The sequence below is a fragment of the Heptranchias perlo genome, chromosome 1, assembly GCF_035084215.1.
Source record: "Heptranchias perlo isolate sHepPer1 chromosome 1, sHepPer1.hap1, whole genome shotgun sequence".
Taxonomy (NCBI): domain Eukaryota; kingdom Metazoa; phylum Chordata; class Chondrichthyes; order Hexanchiformes; family Hexanchidae; genus Heptranchias; species Heptranchias perlo.
The window spans coordinates 135,712,929-135,726,789 of NC_090325.1; the positions used below are offsets into that span (position 1 = coordinate 135,712,929).

A 13,861-nucleotide genomic window follows, 5' to 3' on the forward strand; every position below is an offset into this window, starting at 1 on the left:
CAGCAGCATGATTTATTGCGCCAAGATCAGGTTTAAACTCCCAGTTATTAAAACTGTATTAGTATTGTAAAAATTAAACAACTAGGGTCTTTGAGTATCCACTTTCTGCACCTGGGATTGTCAATTTTAATAATGACATAGGTCTGGAGCCCATTCAATTTATGAGATTGTTTTCAGAATTTAAATGACCGCTTCTGTTTTCCCAATGCTCAACCTCACTAAAGCCACTAACACAACAAACATATCTTTTCTAATAACTCTAATTTGCTTATTAATCACTGTTGTTTCAATCAGTTATGAGTAAATTGACGTATGTACATTTCAAGCCCACCTACTCGTGGGAAAGTCAGCGTGTCAATATGTACATTTTTGCTGTCCACAAAGATTTGCAATCTTCAGTCTCATTCAATCTGAAATAGTTATCAGTACTTTTCAATACTTTAAAAATTCATGGTTAGTTTGGTTAGCCCATTTTATGCTATTGTAATCCTTGAAAATAAAAGTCAATAATTATTGTATTCCTAAATTATTAATCATTTATAATGTAGCTCCTTGGAGTGGCCTGACTTGACCTGAATCACACAGCAGTGAAACTGGCAAAAATCTCAAAACTTGAAAAGAGACACTGCAGCTTATAATAATGGGTAATTTTTTTAAAATTTGTTCATGGGATGTGGGCATCGCTGACAAGGCCAGCATTTATTGCCCATCCCTAATTGTCCTTGAGAAGGTGGTGGTGAGCTGCCTTCTTGAACCGCTGCAGTCCGTGTGGTGAAGGTTTTCCCACGGTGCTGTTAGGAAGGGAGTTCCAGGATTTTGGCCCAGCGACGATGATATATTTCCAAGTCAGGATGGTGTGTGACTTGGAGGGGAACGTGCAGGTGGTGTTGTTCCCATGTGCCTGCTGCTCTTGACCTTCTAGGTGGTAGAAGTCGTATGTTTGGGAGGTGCCGGAACACCAATATTACTCTCCATTGACTTCAACGGACAGTAAAATCGGCTGGGATGTAAAATCAGCATTGCACCTGATCTCATCAGTTTCCCAAAGAACTGGTTAGGTTAAAATTGCCCCTTATCATAGAGCACAGACCATTCGGCCCATCGTGCCTGTGCTAGCTCTTTGAAAGAGCTATTCCATTAGTCCCACTCCTCTACTTTTTTGACAAGTTACACTTCCATTCACGTAAACCCTCCGAAGGCTCGGGATGGTGAATGTGCGGTCTGTCACTTCAGCTCTTAGATCGGCACTGAGTGCCTGATTCACCCCTTTTGCTTGCTGGGGCGTATTCTAAATAGAAAATCAGCACAATTAGCAGCAAATGCGCAACGGCGCGATCAGCGCGCTAACGGTGAGATTTACGGTCTACGTCGCCGATCTCACCGCTGTAGGAAAATCAGGGCCGTTTCCGCGACCGGTGGGCACCGCAGGGGCTGGAGAGCATCCTGGACAAGAATAATAAAACTATGATTTGAACTTGTTTTGGTTTTTCTTTTGGATTTTCACACCCTAAACCCCCCCTCCTTATAAAAGGGGGGCCTAAAAACACAAACAAAAAAAAGAGCCGCTGTCTAAAAAGAATATCAGGGCCGATGAGTTTTAAATGCAGGAGTTCCCTATGTACAATCACTGAGCATAGAAGCAGGCCAGGTACTTGAAGATTTACAGCATATAAAAACTGGCTTCATATACGGTTCAGTTTAACATTTGCAGCTATATAAGTATGAACGTAAATCTGACTCACATATGCATGCATATGTGTAAAGATGATTCTGCATTTTGTACAATAAAAGTTTTATTTCTATGTGCAAGCCGCCCATATATATTCGCACAACAGGTATTGCTGCACCTGTGAGGTCTGACGTAACGAGGCCCCTCCCGACCCAGTGGTACAGTCTGTTAAGCCCCCCCCCCCCCCCCCCCTAACATGTGCAGTGCGCCCTTCCCCAGCGTCGCCAGTCGACGCTCAACCGCGCATGCTCGAACCGTCACTGAGCGGAGGTGCGGGCGGGCGGGCGGGCAGGCGGCGGCGGCGGCGCAGGTCGCGCGCGCAGTGCGCACGCTCGGCGCACAATGGCGGAGCTGGGCAAGAAGTACTGCGTCTACTGCCTGGCCGACGTGACCAGCCTGCGGCTCCGCTGCACCGAGTGCCAGGACATCGAGCTGTGCCCCGAGTGCTTCTCGGCCGGGGCCGAGATCGGCAACCACCGGCGGTGGCACGGCTACCAGCTGGTGGACGGCGGCAGGTTCACGCTGTGGGGAGCCGAGGCGGAGGGGGGCTGGACGAGCCGGGAGGAGCAGCTGCTGCTCGATGCCATCGAACAGTACGGCTTCGGCAACTGGGAGGACATGGCCGCGCATGTGGGGGCGCGCGCGCCGCCGGAAGTGATGGAGCACTACGTCAGCATGTACATCCATGGCAACCTGGGCCGAGCGTGCATCCCGGACTCGATCCCGAACCGGGTCACCGACCACACCTGCCCGACCGGCGGGCCGCTGTCGCCCAGCCTCACCACGCCGCTGCCTCCCCTCGACATCACGGTGGCCGAGCAGCAGCAGCTGGGCTACATGCCGCTGCGGGACGACTACGAGATCGAGTACCTGCAGGACGCCGAGACCCTCATCAGCGGCCTGGCGGTTAACTACGACGACGAGGACGTGGACATCGAGCTGAAGCGGGCCCACGTCGACATGTACGTGAGGAAGCTGAAGGAGCGGCAGCGGCGCAAGAACATGGCGCGGGATTACAGCCTGGTGCCCGTCTTCCTGGGCAAGGAGAAGAAGGAGAAGCCGCTGAAGCGCAAAGTGACCAAAGAGGAGAAGGAGCTGAGGGCCAAGCTGCGCCCCATCTGCCAGTTCATGTCGTCCAAAGAGTTCGACGATTGCTTCGACAACCTGCACAAGGAGAGGACGCTGCGGGCCAAGATCCGCGAGCTGCAGCGTTACCGGCGCAACGGCATCACCAAGACCGAGGAGTCGGCCGAGTACGAGGCGGCCCGGCACAAGCGAGAGAAGCGCAAGGAGATGAAGAACAGCGCCGGGGCCAAGCGGGGTAAAGACGACGGGAGTAAGGAAGCAGCGGGGGAGTTCAACTCCATGGAAAACCTGCCCGGCTTTGACCTGCTGTCCGAGCGGGAGAAGTTGCTGTGCAGCTCGCTCAACCTCAGCCCCACGCGTTACCTGACCGTCAAGACCATCATCATCAAAGACTACCTGCAGAAAAGGCAGGGCATCCCTTCCAAGAGTCGCCTGCCCAGCTACCTCGACAAGGTTTTAAAGAAGAGGATATTGAATTTCTTAACGGAAAGTGGTTGGATAGCCAGGGACACCTCTTGATGTTTTGCTTCATTAAAAGGGGCAAAAAGTGTTTTTTTTATATACAAATGTCTCCCAAGTCAAAAGGAGAAAAAAGAATCTTAAAAGGTCCAAGTAACTATTGATTTAGTGTGCAACTGCCAGTCGCCTCTAATGGGGATTCAAATACAAGGTTTTCATACAGTGGAATTTGACTAAATCAAATCGCACTGTCTCTTTAGATAAGCTCAAGTAAGAATAGTAAATATTAAACAAGCCCTGTTTAAGACAATGCAGCCATTAAAAGAGAACATAAACCAGGGCCATGAAACCGCCTGTCTGAAATAAAGGGCGGAAATATCTGGCTGCCGACTTCAGGGTTACAACTTGCAGCTTTTCAGGCACTAAACCAAGAAAATCAAGACAGTGACAATTTAACTGACCTAGCCTTATTCTACTGACTTACAGACTAGAGCGAAACCTACCGATCCACACACACATTGTTCTGGCCTTTTGGCAAGTCCCAATTCTGGCTCGTAGCAAAATGATTTTGCTAAAAAAACAATTGGGGCTGGGTGGGGCAGAGGGAATATAGTGTTGGATCATTGTTGTATTTAATGGATTTGCTGAGGAACTTCACAATCTGGCCAGCACATTTTCTGATTGGCTGATTCTATGGCTTTCAATGAGGGTAAAACCTGCTCCAGGTGCAGGTTAGTGGCAGGTACCGCTAACTCTTTCTTGTGGTAAAAGAGAAGCAAATAATTATCTAATGGACAACTCTAAGCTTTATTCAAAGTTTAATAAGATGTGTTCAAAAGTAGGTTGTTTTTGCATTTTTTATTTGTGTTTATGCAAACTTGAGGCCCTAGAACACTTGGGTTTTAACAGGGGATACTGCTGTCCCTTTGGAGAGTCAAAGCTGTACAAGTCATTTCAGAGAAGTCCTCTAATGATATGTTTAAAAATGTGGACTTTTGAAAGATCTCATTTGACTCCTGCTGAAACAGTTCAGTGGAAATCTTGAGACTTTGGGTCAAGTACTTCAACGGGGCGCAAAATTAGCACTGGTCCATTGCGCAATGCATCAGTGACAGTCGACTGTGACTGGCCTAATCGACCTGTTTAAGCATTACACTTAACTGTGTACCCACTCACAGGAAGCCTTTTGTGCACGTCTTACAAATTGCCTTCAAAAAGTATTTGTATAAAATACAGTTGAGTTTTTTTAAGTTATTAAGTTGGAGTACTAATGGGTTTTTATTTTTGTCATTTACTGCTAGTCTTGGTATCTAATCTTGAGCCCAGTTTCAAAGTTGAGACCTTTTTGGATACCAGAAACTTAGTTTTTTTAATACTTTTTTTTCTGACATTTAATATTTTTCTGTAACTTTGTTACCCTCACAACAAGCACTGTTCCTCCCCTCTCACCTTAGAGGACAGGCAAGTATCCTGCTCCCAGGTTTGCACCAATTCCATTCTTAAGCTGTGTAATGTGTAGCATCTGAAAACATCCTGGGTTGATCCTTCCTCTGAATTTTTTTTCCATCACTCTGCAGGAGGAAGTAGCTTATCTTTGCTCAGTGCCTTTCCCAATGTGGCCTGACTGAAATCAGGGACCTACATGTTGGCAAATGCAACCTTGTGTTACACCATATTGTCATAGTCTCCATGCCCTACCTTAAAACTTACTGGAATGGCAAGTGATGATTGGATTATAATCTTTAACAAAAAATATAGTATTTGTTGCTAAAAATAAGGGCTGACAAATTGAGTGAACTGTCAATAACCTGAAATTACTCGTGGACCGTAAAACTGTGCAAGGAAATTACATACCTATCTCCAGTACAGAAACATCCTTTGCAAAGTATATTACTATGTTTAAAAAAAATCAAAACTGTTGTGAAAGTTACATAGTGAGAACAGGTGTTTGGTTTGTGTAGCCTTGCTGTTTGCAAGTGATGAGTGCCATGTACTGAAGATTGCACTTTTCAATTCAGTAGGTGAGATCACACTGTTGTAAGTAAAATACATCATAAAAGGCAATACAGAACTTCTGTGACTGACTTTTTATACTAGATACCTAAGTGATTGAACACCAAAAAGATTTAAAAAGTGACAACCTAACCCATGAGTGATTATCATAGTCAAAGATTTTTGGTATCCAACAGTTCACTGTCACTTACTGTGTTTATACAGTGAGAGTGCCGCATGGTGTTGGGGTGTTACCATTGTGGAATCTGGATAGAGTTAGAGTAGTGCTATTGATCACTGCCTGGCTTCAAATAGTCCCCATACATTCCTTTCAAGACATGAAATTGGAGACGTCTTGCTCATATGAAAGAGGACCATTGTATCGAGTCACCTTAAAGAGAGAGCCTCACGATTGGTACCCCTTTTTAAAAATGACATCCTTTTTGTTTTTTGTGCCAGTTTTATCTCCCTCCTCTGCTGAAAACTTTGACTCCTTGCTTGGAGTATGATTCCACAGGGTTCCGTTGTACCTTGGCCAAGTGGCTGTTCTTCATGTGTCAACCATGTGGGCTGAGACCAGTTGTACTACACTTACTACCATTCTGACTGAGATCAGCTAACTCAGAACTGACTGTGACTCAAACCGGTGACCTTCTGGTTTGTATTGCTTAGTTTCTGTCTTCGTCAATTGAACCATTGGAGAACTTTTGCAGAATTGGCTTGAAAGATTGCTGAGCTGGATCATGTGAATTAACGTGCAGTTGGAATGTGACAAGATTACTGGCAGACATCTTGGGTATCTCTAATATTAATTTAGGGTCAATGCACTTCTCTCTAAATCCTGTAAGGTGGTTGTCAGCAGTTGATGTTTAAACAAATGTTTTTTAATAGAAATAGGCAAAAGAATTTCAGTTTTTGGAGTAGATTTTAAAAAAATTATGATGTGCTCTAAGAAAATGTAAGATTTTAACAGCTTAAGTATTGTAAAACTTAATGAAAGATATTCTTGCGTTGTTGGCTAGAAATTCCTCTGCTACATTTATCCCACAGGGAAAGTTGTGCCCCATGACTTTTTCATTGGATAGTGCAACGCATGGATGAATTTATAGCCATATTTGACAATGCTGAACAATTACCTTTTGCTAATACACAGAATAGACAGAAAGAAATTAAATCCTGATCTGAACACACTTGATGTGGGTTTGCAGTGAACCAATGACAACCAGCAAGGACATTCCATATTTATTTGCTATTCATCCCTGACTGGTTAATTTTATATAAAATACAGGTGCCTGTTTTAGCTACAATTAGTTTTTGAACTATGGTATCCTGTCAGGGTTAATAAACTACATGAGTGAGGAAGTTATTGGTAACAAAGAAAAATGAGAACCTGACGATGGAGATGAAAAGATAAAGCAAAAATGTAATAGAAATCACACAGATAATTAGATTGATGTAAGTGTATTGCTTGGAGAATAAACAATCACTAGGGAGTATGTTATAAGTCTAGAACACACTTAGGAATGGATGAGCTGTCTTAACAGCTCTCTGACAGTTCTGTGAATTCGAACAATATGCTACTTCACTCTTTTATCATTGGTCTTTTTGGACCTTTCATATTAGTTTTACCATTAGTTTTTATATTGCCTTCCATGTAAACATTATGATGTTGGATTAACTCTCCGCAATAACCTGGTAGGTAAAGACACCATTTAATGTAGCGCTAAGCAATATAGGTCAGGTGGTTGCTGAATTTGCTGATCTCAACTTGGGTAGCAGGTTAGGGTAGCTACAGTTGACTTCAATGCCCCTAGGCATTGGAGGGGAGAATTGTGGCCATGGTTCTTGCTCTTTATCCAGGGGCCCATACTGGAAAAGTGTGTGGATGTTGGGTATAAACAGGATCAGTCTTGATTGTGATACTTTCTGCTATTGAATAACCTGATTTGTGTGTGTCTACATAGTAGGTATGGTCATTTGAGCGAGATATCAGGAGACTTGTTGGAATTGGATAGTAAGGAATCAAAGCCATCAGGAGAGGAGCTCACAATTAACAGTAGGAATGTGTCTAATTCAGAATCATTACTGCTCTTTGTACTGTTAGTAAAGGTAGAAATACCCTTGTACAGGTTTTTTAACATTGCCTGTAACAAGTGTGGTCTTTCATGGGTTGGAATTCAGACTGATGAAAGTGTCCTTTCGCTCTCAGCTCAAAATAAGGTGGGCAGATTCATCTTAGTTTTTGTGGCCTCGACAGCACAAAACTGTCCACAATTCAGCAGAGTTGGCAATAATTTGATGACTTTATTCAGAGATTGAGAGGCTGGATGGTTTTAAAAAAAAATGGAAAGTTGACATCAGAGTAGCAGGTGCCTTTCTGAGCTTGAGGTTAAGGCACCTTATGGCACAGTGGAGGGAGCTTTGCACCACACCTAACCATGTTATGCCTAACCTAGGAGTGTTTACTGACACTGGGTGGAAAATGTTCCATTCACTGTATTGAAATTCCTCATCTTGATGGGTATCCATAAAATTCACCAGCAATATATGCTTTAAAAAAAGTGTGAGGCATGGAGGATACAGGTTTGTGTATTTGTGAACTAGTCAGTGGTTGTCTTGTAGCATTAATTCTGGGCACAGTAAATTAGGAGGATGGTAGTATTAGAATGGAAGTACTATTTAATTCCAGTTTAAGCAGACATCAGAATTCTGAACTTATGTTGAAGCCTCAAACACATTCCTAGTTATTTTTTACTTATTGGAATATATCAATGGAATTTTCACATTGTTTTCAGCTCATCTTCGTTGCCTTTGCTAATGTGGGTAATGAAGTAATTTGTATTCAGTGGTATATTTGAAAATAAACAGAAGTGAGTTTTCTGTTCGTGTGTGGAAGATACAATGCCTCTTTTTGCTAGAGGTGTGTTTATCTCAAAGTAAATCCCATTTGTTGTATTGTAAGACATAATTACGTTTGAGGATGGCAGGATTTAGTTCCTATCGTGATAGGAAAACAGAAGTAATGATGCTTGGCCTGCTTGTTTGACATTATGAAGAGTATTTTATAAAAAAAAGACTGAAGAAAACTGTATGTGGTAGTGCACAGGGGATATGTAAAATATACATCTGACTAATTCAATTGAGTGATTCTGATGTCCTCAACTGCAAGAGTGGAGCTCAAGCCACTCAGTTGAACTATTGCCTTGTAGTCTGTGGTGCTTTTCTTGCCATTATCTGGTAGCTGAATGTAGCAGACGGCCTGATGTGGGTGAAGGGTAATAAAGATTTAGCAGTGTAGAACCTGCAGGTGTATAGCATAATGTAATATGCATTATATAGTGTTAAGATTTTATGATGGGGGGGGTTGACTGTAGCTTTGGATAAATGATATACGTTTATATTGTGTGCGTTTATATGTATATACGTGCCTAAATTTTAAGAGTCCGGACCAGCGGTGTGGTACCTATCTGCTGCTCGTGCATATTGGAAATTCACAGGCGCATTGTCCACGAGTTTTCATTACGTGTTGGCAGCAAGCAAGATACCTTGCTGCTGGCTTGGATTCAAAGTTTACCCCATAGTATGCAAGATTGTGGTGTGTATGAACTGTACCCACCATGAATCACTGCCATCGGGGGAAAGGGAGTGCTATAAGAGAATCAAGCAATTCTATTCCAGTAGGGCAAAGCTTGACCAGTTCATAGAACCATATTAATATGTTACAGCCTGTAATGTTTCTGACCATTTTTTCTATTTTTTTTTGTACAACTGTATTTTTTTACCTAAGATACCAACTGAAAAGCTTAAGGGAGGGGATTGTTTTAATTTGCGTTGTCCTCATATGATAGGAAAGGCTAGAATAATACTTTAAAATAATATACATTGCTTTACTGGGATAATCAATATCCTGTATGCACAATAAGGATATAATGTTCAGAAGTATATATCTGTGACAAAGAAACTTTATGTATTATTTTGGAATTTTTTTAAATGAACAAATTGTTTATTTTTTCATTTTGTGTAATTTCATGGACCCTCTTTTATTCCTTTTGAAGAAGAAACAGTGGGGTTCAGATCTCTGATCTACCCTAACCACTTTTTTTCAGCAGCAAAATACAGTGTGAGGATTGTTCTGTATACACTGTTGCAACTAATGAGATTTCAGGGTGCACAGTTTCCTAATTATCCCCAGTAACCTATATTTATTTATTTTTTTTGCTGTTTAACTACATTGGGTTTTTTTTTGTAAATACAAACAATGCATGGTTATGAAATGGGCTGTCATGACCCTCTGGGGAATATTAGTGATCAGCAATTTTATTTTTATTTGCTCTTAGATTTATTTTGAAAGATGAAAAGCTGTTAGATGATGTCTGGTTGAGGACATTTGTTCGGATGGGGGAAGTGAAAGTATACTTTTATTACTTCTGAAGTCCTTATTGTTCTGTGAAAGCACCTTTCAAAATACGTCCATCATGTCTTTTGGAAAAAATGTGAATTATTTTTGTAAATTTGTATTGCTGGACATTCAAAATGTAAATTAGAGACTTGCAAAGAATCGCAGGACACTTAAATTCCCAGTATACTTTTGAGTAAATTCAGTTTTTTAGTAAATTGAGTGTTTTTAATTTTGGTGCAGAAATGCTACTTACAAGGGTTGATTACAGATGGATTAACACCCATTTTCAGTGTGTGTGTGTATTTTGGAGTGAATGTAATGCATTCAAGGCAACTTATAATAGCATTTTGAGAACAGGAGGTGTGTGCAGAGTAAGACACTAAAAGATTAAAACTGGGTGCTCGATGTTCATGGTGCATTTTTTCTTGTTCAGTATTGCTTCTTGAGAGTAATTACTGTTGACTTTGTCCATGGCTACTATTAAAACTGCATGTTACAATGAATGTGTTCTAAAGGTACTCTGGGTACTCCACCTGCATTATACAAAAAATATACAATGGGATTGGGTATTAACTCCATGCTGTCCTAACAGGAGCTTACCAGTGCTCTCTGGGTCTGAATGTTATAGATTTCCTTGGCATTCATTTACCGTTGATCCTCAAAGGGCATTCCTAACTTCCTGTTTGTTTTTCATTCTTAGGATATGGGTGTTGCTAGCAAGGCCAGCATTTATTGCCCATCCCTAGTTGCCCTTGAGATGCTGGTGGTGGTGAGCTGCCGTCTTGAACTGCTGCACCCCATGTGAAGGTACTCCCATGGTGCTGTTAGGTAGGGACTTCCAGGATTTTGACCCAGTGACAATGAAGGACCAGCAATGCAATGTTGTGTGTGGTCAGCAGTTAGTTTAGTGTTTTAGGATGTCATACCAGTACTTTTCAGTGAACAGTGCTCATTTTGAGAAGATTTGGTAAGAATCCTGAATGTATCATCTGTATGTTTTGAAATGGGTAGCACCTCTCTTGGTCTCCTAAGCTTTTATTTTTATAACCATTAAAATCAACACACCATTTATATAACTGGGCTTTTTAAGTTAGTAATCAAATATATGTGCAATTCCTTTCAACTGACTGTTATCCAATAGGCACTTACAATATGGGATTAAAAACAGAAAGTGCTGGAAACACTCAAATGGTCAGGCAGTATCTGTGGAGAGAGAAACAGTTAACAGGTCGATGACCTTTCGTCAGAACTGAACAAAGTCAAAGATTTAACAGTTTATAAGCAAGTACAGAGCTGGGGAAAATGGGAGGGGGGGAAGGAAAGAACAAAAGGGAAGGTCTGTGATAGGGTGGAGGGCACAAGTGATAAAATGACAAGAGATGATGGTGCAAGGCAAAAGAGGGTCGTAATGGAACAATAAAGAATCAAAAGATGGATCTAGAGGTGGTGAAAATAGTAACATTAGAACCATTACCAGCATTTGCTGTATATGGGAAGCTGGCAGCTAATTTCTGATGTACTGCTGTAACATTTGATTAAATTATCCTTTTGAATGCCTTGAATTTTCTGACCAGTCTGAGACATGTACAAAAGTTTAATCGTTTAAAGGAGAACTAAATAGGGGTTCATCTTTGTGATAAAATGCATGGTGTGATTTTGATTTCAAATCCTGAGTATCAAGTCTGGCAAGAAACTATCTGTTCAATGTTCTGAATTTAATGTTTGGATATGTGCACCAACCATCATAGAGCATTGGCACTATTAACTATAGTGCAATGGAAACCCAGATCCATGCACCACCAGGCTTACTGCCTACCTGTTAAAAGGTGTATCTGTTTCGTCATTCAGTTTAAAAGAGATGCAGACCAGAAAGTCCCAGCTGTGATTCCTAGTGTCTGCTGAGTTGGCTGATTTCAGCTGCGATGCTACAGTTGGCCTCTTGGATGGGCAATAAATGCCAGCCTTGCCAGTGAAGCCCACCTCCCAAGAATGAATTTAATTTAAGCAACACTGACTCTCCAGGTGCTCTCAGGATATGGGCACTTGGGCAAGGTAGTAGAGGCCTGCCAGCATCTGGAATCATTCTTAACCAGACATGCAGGAGGGCTGACAAATAGGTGAAAACTAATACAGTACAATAATAATTACACTTCTATTTTTTAACTATAGCTGAATTGTTGGATTCTTTTTTTTTTCCTTAAGAGCAGGATAGTTGGATAATTAAATTCTGGTAAGAAAAATAGCTTGTTGCTGAAGAGTGATTATTGCCTATCATATATGTATCAATGTGTCTGTAATTTGCTAGTTTTATACAGAAGAACCCTGCCTTTAGAAAAATAAATGTTGTTCAACAAGATATCCTGCTGTACAGTTGTAAATTTATTACACTGCCTGAGTGTAGCACATAATAGGGCTGATCCTGCTATTCCTAGTGAGGAGCAAAGCTTGCAGGGAGACATAAGGATGCAGCCTGTGATTTCCATCCATTAATTTTACCCATGAAGTGTTCCCAGCAAGTGCACCTTTCCACTGGAATTGTGGAATTGGCTGTAATGTTCTGAAGGAAAAAATAAAAGACTTGCCATTATTTACTACCTTATGTCTGTCAAATACCTCAGAAATTAATTGTACAGTATGTGAAGCATTTTGAAATGCAGTGACTTGTTATGTGGACAAATGTGGTAGCCATTTTGTACACAGCATGATCCCACAAACATCAATGAGATGAATGACTGGTTACTTTATTTCTGATGGTGTTGGACGAATGAGGAACAGTGCACTCCAGCTCTAAGTTTGCACCATTCAGGTGATAATTATTGTACTTGAGGTTGAGGGGAGACGAAGAGCACGTGTGGAAAAATATGGATAGGGTTAGGTTTAAAAACTTGCAATTCAGCTCTTATTGAATATTGGTTATGCACAGTGTTATTGTGATTTCACTTTTTGTGGGCATCCACTCCTTTTTATTGTAACTTTCCCACAGAAAATCCAGCACAAAACCCAGAAATAGACTAAATATCACACCTTTTCATACAAACTTCATTCCATCAGAGGTAACTGAATACGGGTTGTTAAAGGTCCTCAAATATAAGGTGAGAAGGCCATAAGATTTCAGATCTGAGCTTACAAATATATATGCTTTGGCAATTATATATACAAATATATTTGAGTGTTTTGGAATGTTGTTCTACATTAAAGGCACTACATAAATGCAATTTTTTTTTAATTTGAAGTGCTCCATGATGTCTTGCATAGGACCCTACAAAATGTTTGACAAATTTATTAAGAGTTTTTTGAGGATGTGACTGGCAGGGTAGATAAAGGAGAACCAGTGGATGTCGTATATTTGGATTTTCAAAAGGCATTTGATAAGGTGCCACAAAAGTTTGTTACACAAGGTTTGGGCTCATGGGGTTGTGGGTAATATATTAGCATGGATAGAGGATTGGTTAAAGGACAGAAAAACAGAGTAGGGATAAACGGGTCATTCTCAGGTTGGCAGGCTGTAACTAGTGGGGTGCTGCAAGATTCAGTGCTTGGGCTTCAGCTATTTACAATCTATATTAATGACTTCGATGAAGGGACTGAGTGTAATGATATAAAGTTAGGTGGGAAAGTAAGCTGTGAGGAGGACGTAAAGAGTCTGTAAAGGGATATAGACAGGTTGAGTGAGTGGGGCAAGAAGGTGACAGATGGAGTATAATGTGGGGAAATGTGAGGTTATTCACTTTGGTAGGAAGAATAGAAAAACAGAATATTTTTTAAATGGTGAGAAACTATTAAATGTTGGTGTTCAGAGAGACTTGGGTATCCTCGTACAAAAAATGCAAAAAGTTAGTATGCAAATACAGCAAGTAATTAGGAAGGCAAGGGGTATGCTGGCCTTTATTGCAAGGGGGTTGCAAGAGTAAGGAAGTCTTACTACAGTTGTACAGGGCATAGGTAGACCTCACCTGGAGTACTGCGTACAGTTTTGGTCTCCTTACCTAAGAAAGGATATACTTGCCTTAAAGGCTATGCCACGAAGGTTCACTAGATTAATTCCTGGGATGAGAGGGTGGTCCTATGAGGAGAGGTTGAGTAGAATGGGCCTATACTCTCTGGGCTTTAGAAGAATGAGAGATTATCTTATTGAAACATAAAGATTGAGGGGGCTTGACGGGGTAGATGCTGAGAGATTGTTTCACCTGGCTAAA

At 41.4% G+C, this 13,861-nt stretch overlaps 1 protein-coding gene across 1 annotated transcript; it reads left to right on the forward strand.

Annotated features, from left to right (window-relative positions):
* The first annotated feature begins 2,033 nt into the window (after positions 1 to 2,033).
* tada2b (transcriptional adaptor 2B) lies at positions 2,034 to 12,259 on the forward strand. The gene has a single exon (XM_067991240.1). The coding sequence runs from the start codon at positions 2,072 to 2,074 to the stop codon at positions 3,332 to 3,334; it is 1,263 nt and encodes a 420-aa protein (XP_067847341.1). The 5' UTR covers positions 2,034 to 2,071; the 3' UTR covers positions 3,335 to 12,259.
* Positions 12,260 to 13,861: the final 1,602 nt, after the last annotated feature.

What these genes read in the sequence shown, in the direction of transcription:
- tada2b (XM_067991240.1), top strand. Translation starts at nt 2,072, where the DNA reads ATGGCGGAGCTGGGCAAGAAGTACTGCGTCTACTGCCTGGCCGACGTG.